Below are 26,242 nucleotides of genomic sequence, written 5' to 3'. Positions count from 1 at the left end.
CAGTCTGGAAATAGCCTTGTCAGTCAAATGCAACAGACCCATCATCTTACGCACCAGCAAATGGAGAGCAAATTTTGAAAGTATCTGTGTGGTGTGGAGGGGTGGAATAATTGACTAAGGGAAACATGCAATTTAATTGTAGTCTTCAAGTGCTAGTCAAGGTTGCACCTACATTATGCATTCTTTCTAACCCCCCCATAAACTGGTCCATCCAATCACTCAAAGTCAGGTCGCGACCAGATTGGGTGATTGACAGTGAATTGATTCCAGCTGAGCCTCTTTGGTGGTCTGCTGGGCCGCCCAGTGTCCAGATGCAGCGGGATAATCGAGGTTTGCTGGGGGTGGGGGCTAAGAATATATAACGGGAGGTATAGCCTGTTTGTTTCCGAACTTCTTTTGCGAAGCTGTAAGGTAAAAGTCTTTAGTTGCACATGGTGTGGTTGTAGCTCTATCTTACGCGTTGGTGAGTGAACTTGTGAAAAGTTTTCCGTATGCAGCGTTGTAGTTGAGAGGGAATTTGTAACGGTTCTCTTTTGTAAAACCTAATAACTACTTCTGATTCTGACACTATTATTCTCTCCCCGGCATCCCACCACCAAAACAAAAATCAATGTCCTATAATGTTGGGTTACTCTGCTTCAATCAGGTGTAACATTAGGAGGCAACTTAATTGAATATCTGCCTTAATACACCGTGTTACACAAACTGATGAGGCTCTTAACGGCGTTTGTAGTCGCTTGTGAGACGTGTTTAGTTTTTAAAGTCACTAATTAAGCGTGGGAAATCATTTTTTTTACAATATATGAATAATAGTGTTAATATTGCGGTAGCGGCGGGTCGGCACTTGCCTATGGAGTGGTTTTAATCAACAATAACAAAGTGCTGTAGATACTCAATAGGCCAAGTTGCATCTGTGGCGACAACTTCAAGTTGATGGCTCTTCCTCTGAGCCCTAAATTAGATCTAACCTTTGGGAGTTGGAGTCCACTACTTTTGGAGTGGATTTGATGTTTAAACCTGTCCTGTAATGAGCACATTTTCTTAACAAAAACTGAACTAAATTTCAAACTTGTCAGCTGAATAAAGTTCTTGGTTTCTACCCCAAATATTTTATAAACTATCAAATTTCTCAAACTTTAACATTCCTAATAATAGTTTAGGCTTATGTAATCACGTTTAAACTAAGCATCACTGACTAATGCTGAATTCTCATTTTCTCTCTCTAACTTTAAATGTATTCTTCCCAAGATGTAGTTTAACCATGACCTTCCATAGATGCATGCCACTTTTATCCCAATTTCTTGCTGTATACCAGTCTCCTGGCTAAAGGCTGCCTTCCTGTACTTATCCAGGATGTTTAAACACTTCTGCTGCTCCCACTCCTTCCCAAGGTTTGTGAATATCCAGCGTTTCCAGCTTCTGATCACTTTAAATTATCTTCTTTGGGCTCTGTGGAAGCCTGAATTATACATTGAATCTATTTACTGCAACTTAATCCCTCCATCTGCACTGCTCCCAACACCACTCTAGCATATTTGGCTGTGGCTTTTTTGCCAGTAGAATATTTATAAATGGTAAATAGATGCAGGCCCAATGTGTCCTTGAGGGGTACTGATAATGTCCTGTTAACTATTTCTACCAGTATTTGGCCAGCTTTGTGTTCATAATTGGCAACCCCTAAATGTTGGGCTAGCTGATTTATTTTTGAGCTCCTCTTCCACTTAGACCTGATAGTCCATGATTTTTCAAACCAAATGAAGTACTGCTGTATTTTAAAAATGAGAATGCTGCAAGTACTCAGCAGTTGGAAGATGCTTTTGGTTGATGGCCTGTTGTTAGTGCTTGGAAAATGTCTTAAATTTCATTGCTTTTCTTTTGGCTGTTTTGCATTTTAGGTTTGTGGGTTTCATCAGCTTAAAGCTTTATTTAAATTTACTTTTTTGATGGTTTTGTTCCGCATGATTCCTTAAGTGGAATATGAGAGAAACTGGGGTTGAGGTGAAAGTGCTCTCGGGTATTTTGTCTTGGGGTAGGATCCTAACAATGAATTCATAACCTCTAACATTAACTTGGCAAACGGAGGTTGTATAAAGGTATTGTCGGCTTCTGGCACTGTACTAGTGTTACAGACAACTTATTTTGTACTAGTTTGTAAAGAAACTACTTGGAGCGTGAGTGTTAATAGGCAGCCTTGAGACTTGGCTGACAAATCTCCAGGAAACTTGCTTATTTCTTGGCTTTAGTTTACAGACCAATTTGCATGTTTCAATTGCAGATTGGAAACAAATCAGCAATTTGATGTAGGAGTTCAGATTATTAAACTCAAGGCTTCAAAATGTTTTTGTCTCAAAGGGAGTAAAGCTTTGTATTGCCACTAAAAGCAGATGTTGACCTCCGGGTCAGATGTGGCATAGTGTAGTGATCTTGGTGCAACCAGAGACATTGATATTTGCAGGTGCTGCTCGTTGTCTTGCAAGTGGCAGTGACCCAGTTATGTTCAGTGTCTAGATAGTTTTCTATGCAGGAACATTCCTGAGGAGAGTAATCCATCTGATCTTAAATGTCAGAACAGAAGGAAACGTGTCTTTGCTCCAAAGAAATTAACAAAGCTGATCAGCATATTTTGCAATAGATTCCTGATGCTGCATCTTCCCTTTATAAGATGAATTTTCCACTACTATGGTTGGGTGTGTCCTTGTTTTTTATTATTAGACTGGGCCCATGTACCATGACTACTATGCTGTCATACTCTGCAATGTCTCTGAATGTGTTAACTTGGACCATTCCTTTCATGATTTTCAATGACTATCTTGGGACTTAATTCTTCCAAACACTACAAGGGCCTCTTAATGCTGATGCCTCATGCCCCCTTAACACAAGGCATCCATGGGCACTAAATCATTTCTAACCTGCAATACCTCAACTTAGTTTGAAGAAGCACTTTCTTTAGAAAGCAGATATGATCTATTTTGTGCCCCACCTAGACTTTGGTATCTTGCAATCCAAAAACATTGCCTAATCTCTGGGTGTCCAGATATTCAAATTTCTGTTGGGTTTACAACACTGCCAGTGATTTGGTTTCAACAATTCAGCCAGGTACAAGGCACTTCAGAATAAAAAATGTATCGAATACACTTTCTCCATTGTTTTACTGGAGACCCAAGGGTTTTTGGTAGAAGTATCAGTTGCATAGTGATGTACAGCTGGATAGTTAATAACTTGAGCACTCATGTTATGTGGTGGATAGCTGAAGAAGAAAAGAAGACTCCTGTATCATGGTTATTGCATGTGCAATGGCATCTTTATCTGCCTGTTTCAGTAGGGAAGGTTTATCAAAAGCCAGGACAGTGGTGGTTCTCTGCATCCAGAAATGATGGCTCGTTCAAGTCCCACCTTGTCTAGCTTGAAGGTTTTCCCTGCTTCCTCTAGCAACCTAAGTGTTACCATGTGCACAGGAACAGGGCTCAAGTCCACTCCAGCTGAAGGCCAGTGACACTTCAGTCAAAAGTGGGCAGGGTCCTGAACTGGCAGAGGGAAAACTGGCAACAATCTCCACATTCAGGGAAGACACGGCAAATAACTAATTGTTAATTTTAAACTGCCTTGGAAACGGCCAATAGCTGTGCTAGGCACAGCTTGTTTTCCATTTGGAAAAGGCTAGCTACTGGTCTAAAGGTTGGGGCACATGGGATTCAGGGCAAGTTAGCAACATGATGAGGGTAGTTGTGTATTACATAATTGGTTGGTAAGATTGGCAGAGCAATGGCAGATGGAATTCAATCCTAATTTTGTGCTTGGGATCAGTCTTCAATCAATGTTATGACATTGGTGCATTGAAAAATGGGGACCTTGGTTTGCAAATCTGAAGGTGGCAGCATGGGGAGGTAAAGTGATGAAGGTGGATATAGCATTCTAGCTTTCATTAGTCACAGCATGGAATATAAGAGCAGGGAACTTGTGGTCCAAGTTTATAGAACATTGGCTAGGTCAGAGGTGGTGTATTGTGTACAGTTTGGCTTGGCCCTATAGGAAGGATATGATGGCAGAGCTGGCACAGATTTACCAGGATATTGCCTGGCATGGAGTGCCTCAGTTATGAGGAGACTGGATGAGCTGGGTTTGTCTTCCTTTGAGCTGGGGGGTACGTGATTGAATGTCATTGGGGTACTTCCCCATAGCAGAGATATCTAGAACTACCAGAAGGAATGGGTTTAAAGTAAGATAAGGAAGGGATTTTCTCACCCAGAAGGTAGCTGGAGCATGCTGAGTGAGTGGTGAGGGGAGTACTTCTCTATACCTTGGCAATTCATGAGTTTATGTACATAAATGTTGTAGAACATTTGTAGATAAACTCATGAATTGCCAAGGTATAGAAGGCTATGAGCCATGCTGGTGAAAAGAGAAACAGGACTGCAGATGCTAGAATCTAGAGAGAAACGAGATGCTGGAGGAACTCAGCAGGCCAGGCAACATCTGTGGAGAGAAATGGTCAACATTTCGGGTTGAGACTCTTCATCAGGATGAAAGGAAAAGGGCAGAAGCCAGAAAAAGGGAGGGGGAGGAGTACATGCAGCTGATAGGTGAGTCCAGGTTTTTTGGGGGGGGGGGTGGTAGGGGGGAGGGGGCAGCATCTGTGGAGAAAAGCATGTGGTCAACACTTTGGGTCAGGACCATCTTCAGGGCTGAAGATAGAAAGAGAAGCCCAGTATAGGGGGGAAGAAACAGTGCTAAGTGGACTAAAGAGGGGAGGTGGGGTGGTGATAGGTAGATACAGGTAAGAATGATAGGCAGATGGAGGGAGAGCAGATCCACCAGGTAACAGGATTAGTGTCAGTGGGTGCCTGATGGTCAGCATAGATGTAGTGGGCTGAAGGGCCTGTTTCTGTGCTGTCTGACTTTGACTCCAAGGGATTGTGGGATACATCCAGTGCAGGAACTGGTTACATCACCATCCCTAGATTAGGGTCCCAGGCTTTGCTCTGAATCAGTGGGCAGCCCACATCCACAAATGGAGAGTGCAGGATGTCCCAAAATGCAAGTAATACCCATCAGATAAACAGTCAGTGTAAACTGTGGGCCTGCTGCACATTCAAATGATTATGACTGACTATCCATTCCTGCTTTGTCCTTTATTCCTTGGCATTAAGGTATTAATGACTTGGCCTCCATCCTCTGGCACAGGTTTGCCACCATCTGGGTAGAGAAAGTTTCCCAATCTTGGTTCTGAATGATGACATACCCCAGAGCAAAACTCCTGGTAGATGGTTCCTTCACTTGATGTGGAAGGCTTTTTACTGGACACTGAAATTTGTTGTCCTTGCCAGGTGACTCTCATTGTGTCAACTAGTTAAAGTTCTAATTCTAATAATCAAGTGAAGGTTCTCCTGATTTCCTTAAAGATCTGTATTTTAAAGATTTTGTATTTTTCTCCATGAGTGGTGACATTGTCTACCCAATCAAGCCCCATCCTAATGTTAAAGACCACTGTGTTGTTGTTTAATTGTTCTGGAGACTTTTGCTATTGAGTACAACTGCCAAGTGTGAACAATTTTGCCTGGTGTATATTGAACAACTCCAATGTGAACAGGGGTTGCAGTTACTGAAATGAGTTATGCACATAGTTTGTAAACTGCAGCCCTTCTCCCTCTTGGTTAGAGAATAATTGTTGAGGGATGTATAATTGCAAGTCCAAGGTAGAAAATGCACATCAAGCGAAGGTCTGTCGTGTCAGAGGGCATTGCATGTAAATGGGTAACTCCATTGGCCAAACTATATATTCAAGTCTTGGCCACCAACTAGAGTTGGAAAGATGTGTTTATGAATGATACTGGGAATTCAGCTAGGAATTTGGACTTGAGTGGTTTAAGCTTTACTTGCTGATTGGATCCCTAATTTGTGACATTGCTTGCCCACCAAAGCCTGAGCTGATGATCCTTACCAGCATTCTCTACTGCTACAAAGTGGGTTAGTGTCAAGTTTGACTGCACCAGTTCCTGTCCTCTGTTCATGAGGCCCAAAGTGTGTGCATTAAGGGTATTGTTTGCTTCCTCTTGTTCTAGAGGGTGTCTGGAGATTACTCATCAGTAGGGCTGTCCCATCCATCTGTTGCTATGGGATGGGCAAGTCCAGTTTGGCATGACCATTCTCCAGCCTTTTGATCCCCTGTGTGTGTGTGTGTGGGGGGGGGGGGGGGGGGGGAGAGAAGTGATCGTTTGCTTAAAAGCGAGGGTGGGTGCTAGAGGAATAGAATAGTTTGGGTGTTGTGGATAAACTTTAATGCTCACAATCAATCTTGAATTTGCAAGTGAGCTGAGAAGGTAATAAATTGGGTCATTACCAGAAGAATAAATTTAGAATTTCTGCTTTGTAAAACATGGAAATGAAAGAGGAAATGCTCAAGGTCACAGCATCTGGTGAGAAACTGAGTTGGTTTCAGTTAGGTGACCTTTGATTAGATGAGAATGTGTGCATTACTGTGGGTTGGTCTTGACAGTAACCTGATGTGCTCTTTCTATTGATGTTAGAACTAAGGGGAAATTGGGTTTCATATGCTGCTTGATATGTAGGTATAGATACAAGGCCATGTACATAGGAGCAGAATTAGGCCATTTGGCCCATCAAGTCTGATCCACTATTTGATCATGGCTGATCTTCCCCCCCCATTCCCATTCTCCTGCCTTCTCCCCATAACCTTTGACACCCTTACTAATCAATAACCTATTGACCTCTGCTTTAAGTATACCCAATGACGTGTTGCCACGGGCAGCTGTAGAGGCTGTTCCACAGATTCACTACCCTCCAGCTAAAGATTCCTCCTCATCTGTTCTAATGATGGGCTGAATTCCCACAAATTTTTAAATTAGCTTAGTATCTTAAATCACTTTTGCGTAGTTTAATGTTTGAGTTATTCAAAGGCTTTTATTTTGGGCTTATCAGCAAAGGGTTTTTGAATCCAGCCCCAGGAACTTGTGGATTCTGCTTTAGCCATGCTTGTGGTTTGGATTGACTGTTGAAGGTTTCCCATAGCTAAGTCCAAACAACATGTGATGGGTTATATGCAGCTTTGTGGGATGTGACGTGCCCCATTTATGGGGAAATGAGAGGCTACCAAGGAGAAATCAGGCAAAGTAAAATTGCGGAGGTGGGGTGGAACGCAATGCTGGAAACACTCCATGTCACACAGCACCTGTGGAAAGGAAGTGAACTTTTTTGTCTGGTCCTGCAAAACTGGAAGTGAAAATGAACCTTTGGGTTAGAAGGCACCAGGGATGAAGGGGTAAATGATAGGATGGAGATCAGAGCAGTCCGGAAAAACAAGAAAATGTTGGAGATGCGAGACTGGAGATGCTGGAATTGAGGGATGTGGAACACCAGCTACTGGAAATCTGAAACAAAAATGCAGGAAATACTTGGCCAATTAGGCAATATCTATGGAAAGATGAGTGGGTGACCTTGTTGGGTGTGTCTGGTTTGGGTCAACACAGGGAAGGCTGGTTATATGAAATGGTAGCTTTGCCTTCTCCAGTAGCAAATAGATGGAACTGGGTGTTGTAGAAATGGGTGCCCTTTAAAAAGATTTTGGGTCAGAAATTAAACTGACCAAAGAGTATATATTCTCATTTGGCTTGAGGCAGTGGCCAAATGGGGTGGTGAATCTGGTAGTGAGGGTGTGAAAGGCTATGAGCAAAATAAAAACTGCTGGAGGAATTTGGCAGGTCAGGCAGCATCTGTGGAGGGAATGGACAGTTGACGTTTCATCTGGACTAAAAGATGAGGGGAGATAGCCAGTGTAAAGAGGTAGGGGAAGGGTTGGAGCAGAACTGGCAGGTGATGGGTGGATCCAGGTGAGGAGGGCTGATAGGCAAATGGAGGAGGGTGAGTGGAAATTGACAGAGGCTGGGAGGTGATAGGTGGAGGTGACAGGTGACTTTGGTCTTGATGAATTTCTCCTGAAATGTCTTGTTTTAGGTGACTGGTGACTATGCAGGATGGTAGTGAGGTCATGTACTAATCGGTTTCTACAACATTGCTTCAGCTGTTGCTGCAAGATGGTATTAGGGAGACAAGTCTTCAAGGACTGAAGGATTAGTTCTCAATAGATAGTGAGATGCTTTCCATGGGATCTGAATGTCTTGGGAGCTGAGCATGGATATTGTATGGTTAGCAGTTGGTGGTAAAATGGGGTTGAATAGTGTGGGGAGGGGGACAGGGCTGTGTGGGGGAGAAACTGGAGGAATGTCTTAAAGGACAGTAAAGCTGTCTTCAAATCCCTTTGGAGAAAGCTAAGGGGGTTGGAATTTGTAGTGCTGTTGTGAATGGAATTTATTGCTAATAAAGAAAAAGCTGTTAAAGCAGCAGAGTATTCTGAATAAACCACATTTCTCCCCTCCCAAAAGGTCTACAGAGAATGATTTGCAGTGATTGAACCAGAATTGAATACAGCAAATGAGGTGGCAGCATTATCCTAAAATGAACTCTCTACTTCCTATATTTGTGATTCTAGGTAAGAATTTTCACAATTTTGTAGGCAGCCTTTAATAACACATCTCCAAGGGTGATGTGTAAATTTTTTTAAAGATGGTGTGGTTGGGTCTATACAATAAGGCCATGCTTCTGAACTTGCATTATCAGGAATAGCAAGGGGGTGTTGTATGGCTCTTGTGCTTGTTCTGTTTAATATCCTGTTATTTGATCATGCATTTAATCTGCAAAAAATGTGGGTCCCTTGCAGACTGACTAGAGAAGTCATATTGGGAATAGAGAAGGTAAATTTCCCAGAAAAAACACATGGAATACAACTTGTTGTTTGGGAGGGGAGGAAATGATGGGACCAAAACTCAATAGATACCCCCCAGGACCTGATCTGCAATCCAGGTTATGGACAATAGGTTTGGAGATGGTGTACGTATTGTCATGGTGTGAAATTCCATAAATTTTAGGATGGGTTCCACAGTTTGGAAGTCAAAATGTAATTCCTTCAAGGAAGGGGAGGGGGAAGAGACTCTACAGCTAGTCTAATATGGCAGGGAAGATGTATTGCTCTAAGTTGCAGTGGCCTGATGCATGGGATTGGGCAGAGCCACCTGAAGTTATGAAAAGGGAATACTTGGAATCTGGAATTAAGGCTGTAAATAGTAAACCAGTAAACAAAGTGATTCATGAGGCTTTCTGGAAGGCTAAGTTGCATCTTGAGGTTAGACAAGTGGCGGACCCTGGTGAAGGATGGATGTACTAGGACAGGTTGGTCACATGTTAATGACCAAACACAAGGAATGGTTTTTAGGTTGGGGCTGTGACCAGTGAATTGTGGTAAAAATTGGATCAAGTGTAATGTATCCAGATCTGATGCCACAAAATTAACTGTGGTTGAGGATACAGGCTTCAAGTGAGTATTGTTGGGCTGAGAGAATGGTGAGGACATGGCAGAGGAATATAACATTGGGGGGAGGGGGGAGGAGGTGAAATCCTAATCTACCTAGGTAGGAAACTGTTTTAAATGCTGAGATTGAGAAATGTTGGTGTATCAAGGTGTGTGAGTGCACAAATAACAAAGATAAAGTTACAGGCATCTTTAAGAACTTCTGTTGCATTATTTGAAGAGCAAAGGGGTCTCCCCCTTGTCCAGGCCAGTACTTAACCATTTAGGAATGGTTATGTCTCCATTATATTGTTTGCTGCTGTATTTGCAGCTCTTAATATGTAGTTATCTTGTTGGCTTGTTTTGAATATTGGGTGCAAATATAAATGAGTTTTTGGCTTAATCAAAGTTTGTGACTTTTTTGTTACCTTCATATGGAAGGAAAGTTACCAAACTCAAGGTTGCATGAGGCAAAATGCTAATGTTCTATCATGTAGTTGTATCTTCAGTTAGTGGATAGATGTGATTGTCCTGTTCAAGGGACAGTCCAGGTATTTCCTGCATTATTCCATTTGTTTTTTAATGTTGTGTATTGCATCATTCCCCCATATGTACCTCAAGAGTTATTAGAAGCTTGAAAAGGCATCATTCTGCAGGACCTCATGGGAGGGCTGGTGTTACTTGCTGCCTTGTTATGGGATGAATATATGTATGAAGCATACTGAAATACTGGTTTTAAACTCTATCTGACTATCAAATGTACTTTGCCCACTTCACTAGAACTGGGACTGTAGACCAGAGGGTACATAATGCAGCTCTTCACCTGTAATTTTTAAAAGTAAAGCTGTAGTGGGGAAACTGTTCTCTAGTGAAGAGACTACTTTGAAAGTTGAGGAAAACCATGCAGACCTGTCATAAAGCCCTGTATTCTAGATTCCTACTTGACTGAATTGTTCAAATATCCTTTTGTAGTCTGATTTCCATTGTGGTGGTAACAGAATCTTCCTTATCTCCCCCTCAAGCTAATGCCAACAGCAGAATGGCTTGACATTGGAGGTGTGGAATGTAGAAGGGGCAAGGAAGTTTCAAAGCAACAAATTATAACTTCCTAACTTGGTTGTCTGTTGGCCAGTGATATTGACTTGACTTGTCTGAAGGATCTGTCAAACCACCCAGGAAAAATGCCATGGGGTTATTAGTGATGGTAGCTAAGCAAGTCTTGCTGTTTGAGGTACACGTAGATTATACTTTTAAATACCCAGCATTGCCTATTTGAATCATTTAGTGGTCATCTTGGGTATTATAACTCGGAAAGATCTCTTGTAACTTTATAATTGTTTTCAGACCTGTTCGTGTCAATTCCCTCACTTTGGTCAATTAACTTTTTTATGCTCTTTCTGATTTTCCCCCATTGTCACAGGCTCACTTCCCTGCATTGGTGTTTGGAAATTTATTGACAAGAATTGAGGCCCAGCACTTATTGAGGCTAATTTCTTTTGTTTTAATTTGAATCTCTACACCACTCTCTGCACCCCCCTGGTATGTATTGGGCAGATGTATCAATCTAGCATTGGGGTTAATATTGCACATCACTTCCCTCCCTGCAGATACTATATGGCATCTGAAAAGATGGCATTTATCCCTTTATATTTGTTGCAGCTATTGAATATACTTTGCCTTTTCCCCAGATAGCTCTCACTATCCAATCTCCTGATGTGACTGGTCTGTGCTCTAAATGATTTGTTTGATCAGTGTTCTGGTATTTGTAGGTTAGAAAGTTTGATATTTATCTTTAAAATTGTAACATTAATTTCAGATTGCTCTTGTCTTTTCCTTCCTCAGGAAGCCTCCATGGGGCACCAGTAAAAATTAATTGGGATCGGTTAGGACAGGAAGACCATCTAATTGACGTGCACACTGCTTTATCAGAGATGACATCACTTTCTAGCTCACGTCATCCAATAAGTGCATCCTCGGCTAAATGTCTACCTGTCAAGTCTACTGCTTCACCTGGCAAGTCTGAGGCTCAGGAAACTGAGTTTCAATTGCAGCTTTCTGGAGAACATCTAACCATAGCTGAGGGCTTTAATGAACTGAATCCCTCTTCTGCAAAGAGCAGTGGACCTGACAGTAAAGAAACTTTGTACACTCCTAGCATGCATGCACTAAATGTGATGCCAAAATTTGTATCTACACACACACCAGAAATTGCAACAAATTCAGGGGCCAATGCTTTGGGTTCTTCCTCTACTGAGCACTTCCTACCAGGGTCTTCCATTGAAGATGAGAGAGCTGCTCCCAAGGTGACCCCCTCTATGCATAAATTTGCAACACAGCTAGAATTTAAATCTGAGGGAACTCCTACACTTGATGTAACAGACAACTTGCAAAATGTACCTACACTAAACAGCACTGATACTTCTGATACAATGAAGTCTCGTGCTAGATCTTCAGAGTTTAGCGCAGTTGGCTGGGACTCCACCTTTGAGCAGCACTCTACACCTCTGCAGTCTGCTGACAATACGGGGCCATCCAATAGCTCTGAGAACTGGCAAATGCCAGATCATCCAGAGGATGAATCATCTGCCTCAGTTTCAATCAGCCGGTCTCCAGGTGTTTCTGACACCAACAGAGCTGCTTCATTTGTTTCCATTACCCAGGCATCAGATGTTCATGAAGCAAACTCCATGGCCGCACCAGGCTCCTATGGACTTGCAGATATTTCAGTGTCCTCCACAGAATCTATTTCAACTAACCAGGTGCCAGATGTTTCAAACACTTGGCTGTCAGGTATTTCTGAGGATGAATATGCAACATCTGTTTCTATTCAAGCACCAGATATGTCTTGCCTGTTCTCCAGTCATACTCCAGATGTTTCTCCATTCTCTATGGCTGCATCAGTTTCAGAAGATTGGTTGTCAGATGTTTCTGAATACACAGATGCTTCGACTGTTTCCATTGCGCATGTTCCAGATGTTACTATCACGTACTCGACAGCTGCATCTGTCCACAGTGACCAGACTCGGAACATAATTGAATTGTACTCTACCAGTCAGACTCCAGGTGTTTCAGAATTCTCCATGGCAACATCTATTTCAGCACAGATGCTGGCAGATGGTTTTGAATACACCACAGCTGGCCTGGCTCCAGATTTTGAATATGTCACATCTGTTCCACCTGTTTCTGACAAGAGTTCAGCTGATGCTGATAGTTCAGCTTGTGTTTCTACCCTGACTCCAGATGTTTCTGCATTCTCCACAACTGCATTAGGTTCAAAGTGGTCATTAGATACTTCTGAGTACACAACTGCCTCGTCTGTTTCTGTTCAGGATCCAGATGTTTCTGACATGTACTCAACGGCTGCTTCTGTTTACAGTGATCATTCTTCTGTGTCTGACCTATATTCTACTAGTCAAACCCCAGATGCTTCCACACACTCCACGGCTGCATCAGCTTCAGGCTGGTGGCTGGCAGATGTTTCCGAATACTCAACAGCTGCTTCATCTGTTACTAACCTAGCTCTAGATCATTCTGCATACTCCATAACTTTTGTCACTGATGAGACTTCTGTGTCTATTGCCACAAATCACACTCCAGATGTTTCTGATGCATATTCTACAGCTGCTTCTAGTGATTCTACTCGATGGCTACCAGATGTCTCTGACTTCTCCACAGCTGCCTCATCTGTAACCGGCTGGGTATCAGATGTTTGGTTGACTGATAACTCCAAGGTAGGAACATCCATGGCATTACCACATACAAAGCAAACTACTCTGAAGAAAACTAATGCTACTGAGCTAACTAGTTCGGAGTATCCCTCTGCCACTCTGTCCCCCACCAGCCTTCTGACCTCTGAGGCTTCATCTCCTTCCAGCTGGGGTACAAAACATTCTGGAAAACAATTTGCTTTATTGACCAATACCAGCTCCTTTGATCCTTCCACAAGTTCACCAATTGATGGGATCTACATAAGACCAACTAACTCTATATTGCAACCCTTTACCAAGGCAACTGCTATTGGAACAAAACGAGGCACCAGTGTTTTTGAATTTGAGTTGAGTGAAAATGCATCCTATTCACTGACTGGGCAGAGTACTACAATAATCCAGGCACCTCTTCTATTGCAGTTTACAATCCTGAATCAAAATTACACAGATTCTTTGAGTGACAGGTCTTCAGAAGATTACAAAGATCTAGAAACTGTTGTGAAAAGAACTGTAAGTATGCCTTATTGCATTTTAAAATCGGATTGTTAATTTTTATGGAATTTGAGTTTAATACATCAGCTACTTACTTGACAATTGTGGTTAATTAAATGAAGTAGCCTTGTATTGAGACCATATTCTTGAACTCTAAACTGCTGTATCAAAGAAATTAGAATGTGTATATTAACCATCTTGGGTTGCTCTCTTCTCCACCCCCATTATATGGACCTGGTTCCATTAGAAGATAACTAGTTGCATTCAAATTGAGAATAAGTGAATTATTTGCTTGCATAAAAGGTGCGCAGGAATAAGGTGGTATGGTTGACTGCACACCTCTACAATGTCTCCATTTTTCTAGTGTCCCCCCACGCGCATGCGCGCACGCTCATGTTTCTAAATCTCTCATTCCATTCTTCCAAATGGAATTGACTAAACGTTGGAAGATTTTTCCCTAGGGCTTTGGTTGGGGTGGGGACAGGAGGCAGTGGATTATAACACAAATATTTCTGAAGATAGATTTGACCCAACTAATTTCAGTGAAGCCAAATTCTGTTACATTAGACAAGCAGCCAAAATCAAATTGTTTTTCTATGGTGGTTTTTTGTATAACTGAAAACTATGAACTGTTTTGTTTTAGCTGGATGCCATTTTCCATACTCAGTATGGTGACAACTTTCTTGGAATTGAGATACTTGGTTTCAGGCAAGTGGAAAATTGTTTAACACAACTGGAATACAAGCATAGTGTGTAAAATACAGGGGTAGTTATGCAGATATATGAACAGATCTGAAGTTGGATCTTGCCACCACATCTGGGTGAATAATCTGAAATAAACTGGTATTGGTTGAGTAGGCAGCTGCTGGATTGTTTTTGAGCTGCCAGAGAATGCAGATGTTGGAATCTGGAGCAACAAACAAGATGCTGGAGTTCAATGGGTCAAGCATCTGTGGGAGTGGGGGGAACAGACAGTTAACATTTTGAGTTGAGACCCTTTGCTTGACCCCTTTCCCTTTTGTACGCGCGGACCACCCCCCCCCCCCCCCCATATTTCAGTCCAGATGAAGGGTCTCAACCCAAAATGTCGTTGTCCATCTCTTAAGATGCTGCCTGACCCAAATTCCTCCAGCATCTTGTTGCTATGGTGTTTTCAAGTTGTCTGGTTCAAGGAAATCTGTTGCCCAACTTGAGATTCTTACTACCCTCTTGCCTGTCCAGCTGAGAATGGGCAATACCTGCTGGCCATGCCTTGTTGACTAGGTCTTTGCAAACAATGCAAAAGACTTGCAACTAAATTGCATAAAGGCTTGCACCTCAGTTTAAAAAAAACCCTCTGTTCCTTTCAGTGATTCCTACTGGATTGTTTAATTGGTAATTGCATTGCAGATGTTGGAAATCTATAATGTTGGAGATGCAAGTCAGGCAACATGTGGTAGTGATTACTGTTTCAGATCCAAGGCCCTTTGGAACTAGGAAAGTTGGGAGGTGGAAAGACGATGGGGATATCTTCTCAAGTGAGGCCAGGGTTGCCCAGTTTAGTTTGATTACCCATTTTTAAAGAAATTGGTTAATAAACTGCCTCAATTTTAGAGTGGAACATTATCCCAGTTGGACTTTGTGGTTCTAGTTTCTGATTGCTTAATCAACAAGTGATGTTCAGGATAAAGACAGCCTGGGGTAGTCCTAGATTTGCGTCCTAACGTATGCAGTTACAACATGTCAATGTTGCAACGCAAGTTTCAAGTTACTAAAGCTCTGGAGTGAAGTTTGCAAAATATCAATACTGATTTGAATCAGTAGCTCTTAAACAAGCAGCCACTTGAAAATGCAAACTTGCACATATCCCAGCATCTGGAGATTCCATTTTCCCACTTGTACTGATGTGGATTATGACTCGACCACAGGAATGTGAGGTGTTTGATTTGATTAACTTTTTTCCAGAGCAAAATGAGACACCTGGTTGCTTGTTACCTAAAATAAATCTGGAGGGTATTTGATTTCTGTGCATGCTTGAAGGCTGAATTTTTCAGTGAGGGATGAGAGTTAATTCCAGAGCTGGGTGACAAAATTTGTTTCTCAACATGACTTATGGTTGTTGAAAAAAGAGCTGATGACAAATGCTGGAGGTGGACCTCCTGGCTCAGTCTAAAAGTGGATTGAAATCTCAATGGGGGTGTTTAGGAACTGAATCTTTAAATGAGCTCTGTTTTGAAGTTTATGCCAGGTAGATGCTGTTTCATCTACCAAGACAAACAGGTGGTTTTTTTGATGTGGAATAATGCAGGTATGTGTAGAATGAGCCATAATTGTGAATGGCAGAGCAAGATCCCTATACCCCTCTTGATATAGGGGCAAGAGTTGGCCTCCTGTCATTTATGTTCATGGCTGATCAGATTGTAACCCAACCTTGGTGTTTGTTTACCCTGGTTACTCTTGTCACCTTCTCAAGAATTTATCAGCTCCTGAAAAATTCCAAGACTCCTCCACTTTTGAGGAAGTCTCGACTTGCATCCCTTGGGAAAACTTTGCCTAGTGTCTTAAGTGGGTGACACATTGCATTTAAGTGGCCCCCATTCTGCATTCTCAGATGCACCCTTTCATCTATTGTCAAGACTCTAAGATCTTCTATGTTTCAATAGACTGCCTCTGACTCCAAATACCAGATGAATCAAGCTTAACCTGACCAATCTTACTCACTGTTGTCCCAGCCCAGGTATTGGTCTATTAAACACAAACTGTTTCTATGAATCTTCAAGACTAGTCAGTGATCCAGAAATGTCCTCAGCAGCTCTTTCTATAATGGAAGCATGGGCTTTTGCTTCAATTCCCCCAGCAATAAGTGATAACATTCTTTGCCTGTCTTCCTCTTCTGACAGGAATGGGTCTGTTAAAGTAGAGTGTGAAGTGGTGTTCCAGGAGGAGGCTGCTGTGCCCACTGGTTCTCATATTGTTCGGACAGTGCTTACTCATCTGTACCATAAAGATCAGATTCCAATGGAATTGATAATTGATGCCAACTCTGTTGCTTGCAATGGTGAGTACTTAAAATATTTAAGGCTCACTTCATGTCTATCATGCTACATTTCTTAGGAGTAAACTTTATATTATCAGTGTCCTCAAGAGCAAGAGCTGGTTTAAGCCAATGCAGGGGATTATGCATATGTTTATGGGGAAGGTAAAATGCTGTACTGTAAATTAAAACTAGAAGGAATGGTAACCAGGTTTACTGCATTGCCATTAAACTACTTGTTTAATAGCTTATTCCTGTTAAAGTTTTTCTTGGCCTTTTTAATTCACTAGAATGCTGAATTCTTTGCCACCTATGAAATCGAGTCCTGACTCCCTGCTCTACTGAGCTTGGTGCAATTGAATAAATGGGATGGTTGGCTTGTTTGCAATGAAGTATGGAACAGCTATGTCGGGTTTTTCCTACATCTACTACCTGTGACTTCGTGCAAGTGTAGCAAGACCAAAGATCCATTGAAGTGATTTTTGTGTAGGCAGTAGTTCTGGCTACAATTTGGGTGAATTAAGCTGCCCAGACAAGAATTGAGGGGTTGGGTGTGGCGATGGCATTGTTCTCCTTATTCACAAATCCTTAAGCATCTAAGAAATGCAGAAGTTCTTAACATTGCACCATACCTGGTCAATTAAAGTAGGCAGCAAAATCTTGGGATACTTGCCCAATAGAAATGCTTGTAATACAATACTAATCTGAAATGGTATTCATTAAGCTGCTGTAGTCTTGGCATTATCAAGCTACATTCTTAACCAGGAATGTGGAATCTTCCACTATCAATTACCTGTGGTCCTTGCAGGGTGAACAGCATTTAACAGATCAGCTACACTGTAGCTTGAAGTTTGTTTATGATTTTTTTTCAGGCTACAGTCTAACACATCTAAACCCTGAGGTGCTACTCATTGAATTTACAGCCTTAAGCACAGGTTTTGGCCCATGGTCCAATGAACCAACATTTCTTCCTGATGTGCTTCAAAACTTGAGCAGATGGGTATGTCTGGGTAGCTTTAGACTGCTCCATTTTAAATGCATTTTAGACATTGAACAACATGCAACTTGCTACTGAAGATGTATCTTTTTAAATGAGCCTTAATGTTCTATGTTTTAACACTTTATGCATTCTTGACTTCAGAGGAAATATTTCCCATCCTAACATTAATTTGCCTTTTTAAATTCTCCTTACTGTCACTGGCATTTGCCCTTGTCTCTTGTATTTTAAACCCCTGATGCCAATTAAGATGGACCAATGGCCTGCATGCTATCCAAATGAAGCAAATCACATTTTCCCCAACTACTAACATTTAAGTGTATTATGTATTTTGTGGAGAAAACTCTTCCTGGAGTCTTGACGTTTATCTTGGTTTTCAAGGTTGTAGCAACGCTAGAAGAAAAGTATGTTGTCCAAGAGTTTAATATTGGAAGAGTTGTGTGAGTAATTTCCAACTGATTAAAAGAAATGCAAGACTGTTGGATCTTGATGTTTAGTTGCAACACTAGTTGCAGGCTATCTTGGTTTTGTGTTCCAATGTATTCAACAATAGTATGCTTGCAGACCTATCCAAGGAGATGTGAATATTCAAGGAACAGCACTTGTGAATACTCCAGTACATGTTGACAATGTGAAGGTATTGGTGCTGCTGAACAATCTTGTTAATACATCTGTGGATCTGAGGTCCCTGAAAGTAAACGGTAGGTTTCATTACTTTCCCTTGCACCCATACAGTGAGTTTGGTGTAGCGCACAGGTTGTGCCTCAAGTCCTGTATCAATTCTATCATTGGGTTCAAAGTGACCACAGCTCTAAATAGTTTGAACATCTGCCTTTGCAGACTTCCTGCTATAACTTGAGAGGTAATTTTTGGAAGATGAGTTGCACATGTTTAGGCAAGTGACTGTCCAGTTGCAACCACCTGGGTGGGGGATATAATGTACTAAAAACCATAATTTAAATGGTTCATCTAGAGTCCTGGGTCAGTGAAATGAGATACCTCTTCAGTTGCACAGGAAGGGGATTGGGGGTAGCAGAAGGGAAAATCTTGGAAATGACAAGATAATCCATTGGAAGACATGGAGTGGATGTCGTCCACTGGATCTAGTCCGAACTGGGGGAACAGAAGGATGTGGGGTTCAAGATGCTGCAAACACAACATAGCTGTGAGAATGTCAAGAGCCAAACAGGTTTGACAACTTCCAGGGTAACTATCCAAACGTGACAAAAGGAAGTGTCTTGGATAAACATTCCAACTAATTCAGTAACCAGTTGTTGGGCAGGTCCCTTCTGGTAGTGTCATGCCTGTAGATCTGCATGCTTTAGTACATCTGAAATGATCCCTCTGAGTTGTCAAATGGCTGGTGGTAACTTGTTCTGATATTTTTTGTATGGGTAAAATAGTTACAGGGCCCACATTACAGCATGGACCAGAATCCTGAGGCAATTCCAGATCTTGCCAAGACAGCTAGGGGAATTTGAATACCAGTAATTTAAAGTCATTGGTTACGTTGATTGTGAAACTGGAATGACATTTGCATGTTTGGGGAAGGAAATCATGCCTTGTTCACCAGGCCAGGTCCGTGGGTTTCTCCTAGACATCCATGTGGTTGGTTCATTATTGCACTGAAATGCCAACCTTGGTAGCAACATGGACAATCTGTGAACAAATACCTTGAATACTCGTGTACTAGCTTGAGGGAAACTGAACTTCCAGCAAACAATTGAATGTGGAAGTTGAGGTCTGTGAGGAGGATGCAATTAGATCCTCTAAGTCTACAATATGCCAACCTACTGAGCAGGGAGAAATGATCAGATTGATTTGTATAATAGCTCTGAACTTTGTAAAGCTGTGCATGCCCTTTCCATTACAAGTTGTTCTATATCACAAGATGACTTCAGTTTTTAAGACCTTTCTAGAGCAGTCTACATTAAAATCTGGATAACTTCAGTGGCTTTAATCAGAGTAATCTAATTGTTTGACCAGACTTTGTCATGTTCTCCAAATAGGATACACAATAAAAATAGCAATGCAAGACTTAGCAGGAGCAGTAATATAATTTTTGGTAACTTTAGACAATCTGCATTCCCCAGTCCTTCAGATTTTAATGCTATGTCCCATTGGGTGGGGAAATTTGTTTTCATTTTTGATGGCAAGTAAAATGCTTTTCTTTGCATTATTCCAGGATCCAGTGTGAACTTGGGAGTCCTTCCAATTTCTTTTGTAATTGAAAACCGAGAGTATAACACTACACTCAGAGATTCACGATCTGCATATTTTTGCAGTCTGGGCAAAGCTGTTACTGAAGCAGTAAGTTCCAACAAAATGCAATGGTAGTGCCAACACTTGTCTCACTAGTGTCTCATGGTTCTTTCCGTGCTATGATCATTACTTGGGTAAACATGCTCTGCTTATTCACTTGAGTACCCTTGTCAAACAGACATTTTGCAACATAGTAATCGGTTGTACAAGTTAGGGGCTTATTTTAATCATGTTCCATTTGGAAACTTTAAATGAGTAATGTATTTACACAAGAACATTACAATCTAGCTTAAAATCAACTTATGGTTTTAATCTGTTTTTAGGCTTTTTCACTTCCTCAGGAAATCCTAAATGCAGCCGTGTCCACCTACAGTTTGATGTAATTAACTGCAATCATCTGGTGTTGCTGTTGATGACTGACTTTGTGCATGGACCTGGGTGGATTGCAGTAGATTTTGCAACATCTGGGCTAATATTGTGGATCGTTTTAATTGCATGAAAGATTTTTGGGTGGTGGTTATACTAGTAGTGCAATGGTTCTGATGTGCAGTGAGGCTGAGAAAGTAGGAAATGGGTTGTCAAATGAGTCTACACCTTTTCCACAAGGGTAGAAGGCTAGTAACCACTTGTCTAGCACTGGGCAGGAATGGAATGTAGAATGACTAAGCCTGTAGATAAATTGGTTTACACCTTGTGCTTGATTAGTCTGAACTTCATCCAAATGTAAATAACCTTAGGTTTAACTTGGTTTAACTTGCCAGCCACTAAAATGACTACTGAATTTCTATTTCCCTCTGAACTATAAGTCCTCTATGTGAAATGAGAGGACCTTCATTGGGCAAGCACTATATTAGGATTTGTTTGCCTATTTTGACCAAACTAACTTCATCTAGTTGGCAGCATACATCGCCAGAAAGTATTGTCTTGCAATGCACTGTGGTTACTTGCTGTCTTGTGCAGAAATGAGGATGTTTAACTGATTCCAGATGTAAATAACAATGAATTTTCAATCTCTATCCTTGACCTTGGTGTAAGGGTCTTTACTATTCCAGTAACCCATGGGCAGGGTAGTTGGGAAGTGCTACTCAACATTGAATGCCACCATTCAAATTGAACACCGAGTTTGAACTCTGAGCCTTGTTAACCAAATCTTGTATTAACTCTCTGGAACCACTGGGTGTATAACAAGCAATTTGGCCTAGGGTGTGTGAATATGTATGCTACACCTTCTCTCAAACTAAAACTGTGTAACCCATTTTTTCCTTGACTGACTGCTCCCCTATATGCATCTAAATGTTTGCCCTCACCCCTGCCCACAATTTCTTGCCATGACATTTGCTTGCCTCAACTGTCTGCACCAACAGTGGTACACTTAGGTGAAGTAGTCAAACTATTTAATCTGTTTGAATGTGGTCATGGCACAGGAACTCTCAGCAGAGACCATGTTCTGGTCCCTGTGGTTGAGTCTGGAGCCACTGGTTAGCAACATAGTTGAGAGTAAAGCTGGGATCAAAATAGGTGGGTGATCTAGGCAGTTGGCAACCTGAGCATGGTGTGGGCAAGTAAAATCAAGAAGCCAAGGGCTCCTGTGTCTGAGCCACAAGTATGAAGTCATACAAAAACACCTGGTGTCCAATCATTTTGGCTAGCTTGCTAAGGGATAGAGATCTTGCTTTCGAATCCTGTTACAGCTAATGTGCAACAGCTAGTCCACAGGCACCTTCTCAGTACAAAGCCCATGTACCTGCTCCATCTATGGAAGAGTCTGTTCCTACATTGACCTCATCAGCCACCTTGGAACCCAAGCCAGAGTGGAAATCTGTCATTGTCCCCAAGAGGGGCCAGGCATCACTCAGTCCAGCAAAAGCCATCTGTTTTACTTGAGGTGCTTGTTGGAAATGGCTTTCATGCCCAGAATAGTTGGCAGTTGTCTTAATCCTTGCATGATATTGATGGTAAAACTATCAAGCCATGTTTTACTGTTGGAACAGGTTGCCTGACTTGTGACTGACACATTACTTGGATTTGTCCCTCGTTTTGGCTAATGATATTGATGCCTAAATCTTGTCAGATTATTTCAGTTGGCATGTGATCTATTCATTTGGAAACTGCACTTACCAGGCACTATCATTCCATAACAAATGGAGTGTGTAGCATTAATTCCAGCAGCTTCCAGGTAAAACTTTCTGCATTTTGCAGTTCTTTCAACTTTTCACCCTTGATCCCCCTACTGACAAAAAAGATTGTTCTAAGCACAGCATCCATCTTCTAGAGAAGTTGTAGTTCTTGGGGCGTGGGGAGGGGGGTGTGGAGGAGGAGCTTGACACTGACACAGGAACTGATAGAAACGGGCCCTTTAGCCCACTGGCTCTGTGCTAGCAAACATTTACATTAACCCCATTTTATTCTCCTTGCATTCTTGTGAATCCTGATTCTAGCCCTTGCCTACACTATGGATAATCTGTAGGTCTTTAGGATGCAGGAGGAAGTGGTATCTACAGGATACCCACAGTCATGGGGCAGGTGCAAACTCCATGTAGATTACACTGGAGGTCAGAATTGAACCTGGGTCTTTAGAAATGTAGGACAGGATGCCTCTGCCAGAAGTATTTCATAATGGTCAGATTGGAGGAAAATACCTCCATTTAGTGGAGGACACAGTGAAGGTGACTAGCAAGTGTCAAGATCTCTTTAGGTAGTGAATAGTTGTCTCCCTCCACCTGGAGGTATAGTGGAGGCAATTTCAATGGTGCTCAAAAGGTAACTGGATAAGTACTTGAAAGGAGAGAAACTTGCCCTGGAGTTGGGACTAGTTTGTTTTAGAGTTGGTATGACTCCAATCAGTCCCTCAAACTGGGCAGCATGGTAGCATATCAGTTAGCATAATGCTATTACAGCACCAGTGAGCTGGGTTCAGTTCTGGCCACTGTCTGTAAGGAGTTTGTATGTTCTCCACGTCTGTGAGTTTCCTCTGGGTGCTCAGGTTTCCTCCCACATTCCAAGACGTAAGGTTAGGAAGCTTTTAGTATGCTATGTTGGTGCCAGAAGTGTGGTGACACTTGTAGACTGCCCCAGAACACTACACAAAGATGCATTTCACTGTTTTGATGTACATGTGACTAATAAAGAAATCTCATCTTGTTTCAAAGGAACCACTGCTAATTCACACTAGTTGGGAGGTATTGTTTAATCTCCATAGATGGTTAATGACATTTTGCAGATTTGGGAGACCAGTCAAATAACAAGTTTATTTTTTCTTAAATTGGATTTTTAGGCCACAATATTTTGAAGTAGATAATCTGGGACCCCTTGGTGGTGGTGCAAGTTGGACAGCACTGGGAGACTGTTTGTTTCTGGACTCTTGATGACCAAGTTGAAATTTTACTATGATTTGTAAAGCAAACCACTTGCAAACTTTTAATGTATTAACTGTTGACCTTTAGTTGCAGACAATTCTAAAGCCAAAATACAGCCACTTTGTACAAGCAGTGATAAAACATTTTGGGTAAGTTGTAAGGTCTTTCTACTCCTATTGAAACTAGTAGTTTCTTGGATTTAAAAACGTGGTGGTCCAAAAATGGATTTGATTGTCTTCCTGGTCTATTTCCTAATAATTTAAATTATAATTCAGTTAACAGATTTATTTCAAGAGAATTTAAATGACACTTTCCCTCAGGGAGAAGTGAACGTCAGTGTTGGGTTGGCCTAAGGTGGAGCAAGAGGTTTGAACATCTCGGGTAGAGCTACAAGGGATGTGTTAATATAACTTGCTCTGTGCTCTTAAACCCAATGGATGACTGAATTAACATTGAAATGACATGACCATTAGTGCTACTTCAACACAATCAGTTGTGTAGAAAAGTGGTCAATTAAAACTAATCCTTGCTATCATTAAGGGTTGGTCCACCCAGTATTGTGGTCACAATCAGCATGTATATGAACAATACTGGAAACATCAAGTCAAGCAGCATCAATTGAAGAGTCAGTCATACAGCATGGGTTTAAATCCTGCAACCCACCATGTCCATGCTTCCCATTTTGCCATCTGTACTAATCTCCATTTAACCACACTGGATCTGTTGCCTTAAATGCTTTGACAATTCAGTTACTTGTCTAGATGTTGCTTAAATGTCAAGAGTATGTCTTCACCCCTCTTCAGGCAGTTCATTCCAGACTCTATTCAGCCTCCCCAAAAATTCCCCCTCAAATCACCTTTAAACCTCTCACATTAAACCCATGCCCTGTTAGACACCACCAGGGGGAAGCTTTCACTATCTGCCCTATGTCACCCTTGTATCTCTATTGGGGCAGCCTTGCCCTCCTGCTCCACTTTGTAATTAGTGCTCTAATCCAGGCAACATCCTGGTGAATCTCTTCTGCACCCTTTCCAGTGTAATCAGATTTTACGTGAGGATTAGATAGAGAAATGGATTAACATATCTGGTTAGCAACCCTTCAGAACTGGGAAAGAACCAAGTTTCAAAGTTGTAGGGAAGGGATAATGGAACAAGGGGAATGTTTATAATAGGGTGAGGTTAGGGTGAACTGTTTTGATGTAACCTGTAATCTAGTTGTCTCCTTGCAACTCAAAAGGCATGGATCTGTGATCTCAACAAGTGACCTGGTATTCCAAAATACCCTGCCAGCAAGCCATGAGGTGTTGGATATGTTCTTCAACTTGGTTAATGCAAATGGTTTTCTGATGGGAACAGATTTTAAAGTGGATGCTTACTCCTTCACTGTTGGTGGTAAGAGCACCTAAAATGTTATTACTTTCTCTAAAAGTTGGCAAAGTTCACACTAGTTTTGCCTAAGGTTTAGAATTACAAGTTGTCAAAGCACTTGCTTTTTAATTCATTGACCTAGTATTTTCTCACAACTAAGTGTCTATTCGTAGTCTGCCCTTGGTCTTAAGTCTATCATAATACTGTGTACAAGAGCACTTGGCAAGTTCCATAAAATAATTGGGTCATCTGTTCTATCAGAAGCCATGTGTGGCTATTGCACAATCACTAAATGGTCTTAATCAGTGAAGGGTTGAATTACAATCCGAGTGGATCCATGTATGTGCGCGCTATGCTCTAAGGTCCTCGAAGGAAGCATTGCTAAACAAATTGGACACCAAGATATAAAGGGGTTGGTTTAAGTTGACAGAAATTGGCTGCTTGACCTATAAATTCACACTAATCAGTAAGCACCTATTTGTATTAATTCCACTTTATTCTCTGCGTTCCCATCAACTTTCCCCGTTATTCTACCACTTGCCTGCACAATGCAGACAGTTTAGTGGCAAGTTGACCTGACTTGCACATCCTTCTGATATCAGAAGAAACAAAGGATCTGGAGGAAATCCATGCAGTAATGAGGAGGATGTGCAAACTCAATTTAAGTGAGTCTGGTTCAGTCCTGACTTCCAGTGCTAAAACAGCAGCTCTACTGTTTTCTGGGTACTGGCAGGGCAGAGCCTTTGGTCAAAGTTGTCAGGATTTAAGCTGAATGAACAGCTGGAGTGATTTGAGTTAAGGAACCCATAGGTGAGTATGGGGTAGCAAATCTAAAAACAACTTGCCTAATTGTGGTTTAATACAGATTAGACCATAGCAGCAGTAATCTCTGGTTGCTTTCCAAGACCCTTCAGTTAAGAAGTCATTCTTCAATGTCTGTTCTGGCAAAAGCACTTTAATGCTAGTGATCAAAGTGGCAACTTTTTTAAGTGACTTATCATTCAGAAACTTAATGCTTCCTAATATCAATGGTGATCCTTCTGTATTTTTTTTGCAGTGATGTCTGTTTCTGAAGACCCATCTAACTCCTGTAAAAGATGGTCAAGCAACATATTTTGTCCTCTAGCAAAGCCAAGGGAACTCCCTCAATCATTGACCTTCAAAGATATTCTTCCAAATCTACTGGTTCTTGTTGCTTGGACTTTTAGTCTGGATTTGAATTTCTCCAGTTCTAATTTTAAGAATGCAGCCTTCATGACCCATGTGAAAGTTGCGCTAGACTAGGGCAATCTTGGGCCATGAAAGTCCTTTTATCTGCATTCTAGATCGAATTTTAGAGCAGAACAGTTATTGTGGTACCCATAATCTTGGTTATCTAGCATGGATTTTAAACCACATTTTGGTCTGTGTGATGTTGAACTTCTGCCCACATTTCCCATTCCCAGTCGGTGAGTCTTTCCCACAAGTCTTGTATCGAGTTTACCACTGAGTTTTGACACATTAAATGTTATGAAGGCTTCAGAGGAAGAACTTGTGTTGCCACTATTGTGTACTCATTGTCCTATTCCTTTGAATAGCTCAGTTGTTGGTCACCTCAGGAGGTTATGCAAACTGTTCAAGAATCTCAAATCCTGTAGATTCTATGCTTGAAGAGTTGGCTAAAAAGCATCTGGGAATGAATGGCATAGA

At 41.5% G+C, this 26,242-nt stretch overlaps 1 protein-coding gene across 5 annotated transcripts in view; it reads left to right on the top strand.

The window, feature by feature from the left end:
• The first annotated feature begins 293 nt into the window (after positions 1 to 293).
• Positions 294 to 26,242, top strand: part of LOC127585249 (mucin-3A-like) — a 43,250-nt gene continuing 17,301 nt past the window's right edge. Inside the window, exons 1-12 of one of the 5 annotated variants that reach the window (XM_052042561.1) lie at positions 388 to 411; positions 8,397 to 8,503; positions 11,201 to 13,089; positions 13,486 to 13,575; positions 14,201 to 14,265; positions 16,437 to 16,594; positions 17,443 to 17,570; positions 17,949 to 18,007; positions 18,132 to 18,268; positions 19,753 to 19,877; positions 23,273 to 23,334; positions 24,423 to 24,577. In XM_052042561.1, coding sequence (XP_051898521.1) covers positions 8,446 to 8,503; positions 11,201 to 13,089; positions 13,486 to 13,575; positions 14,201 to 14,265; positions 16,437 to 16,594; positions 17,443 to 17,570; positions 17,949 to 18,007; positions 18,132 to 18,268; positions 19,753 to 19,877; positions 23,273 to 23,334; positions 24,423 to 24,577 — 2,926 coding nt within the window. In that variant the 5' untranslated portion in view covers positions 388 to 411; positions 8,397 to 8,445. Of the gene's footprint in view, positions 464 to 8,396; positions 8,504 to 11,200; positions 13,576 to 14,200; positions 14,266 to 16,436; positions 16,595 to 17,442; positions 17,571 to 17,948; positions 18,008 to 18,131; positions 18,269 to 19,752; positions 19,878 to 23,272; positions 23,335 to 24,422; positions 24,578 to 25,610; positions 26,080 to 26,242 lie in introns of those variants that run through there. The other 4 variants (XM_052042559.1, XM_052042560.1, XM_052042557.1 and 1 more) reach the window with 4 other exon arrangements.

Source organism: Pristis pectinata, chromosome 32, assembly GCF_009764475.1.
Source record: "Pristis pectinata isolate sPriPec2 chromosome 32, sPriPec2.1.pri, whole genome shotgun sequence".
In the NCBI taxonomy this organism is placed as follows: Eukaryota; Metazoa; Chordata; class Chondrichthyes; order Rhinopristiformes; family Pristidae; genus Pristis; species Pristis pectinata.
The sequence above is the reverse complement of the archived record's forward strand: the minus strand, read 5'-3'. Positions and strand labels throughout refer to the sequence as shown.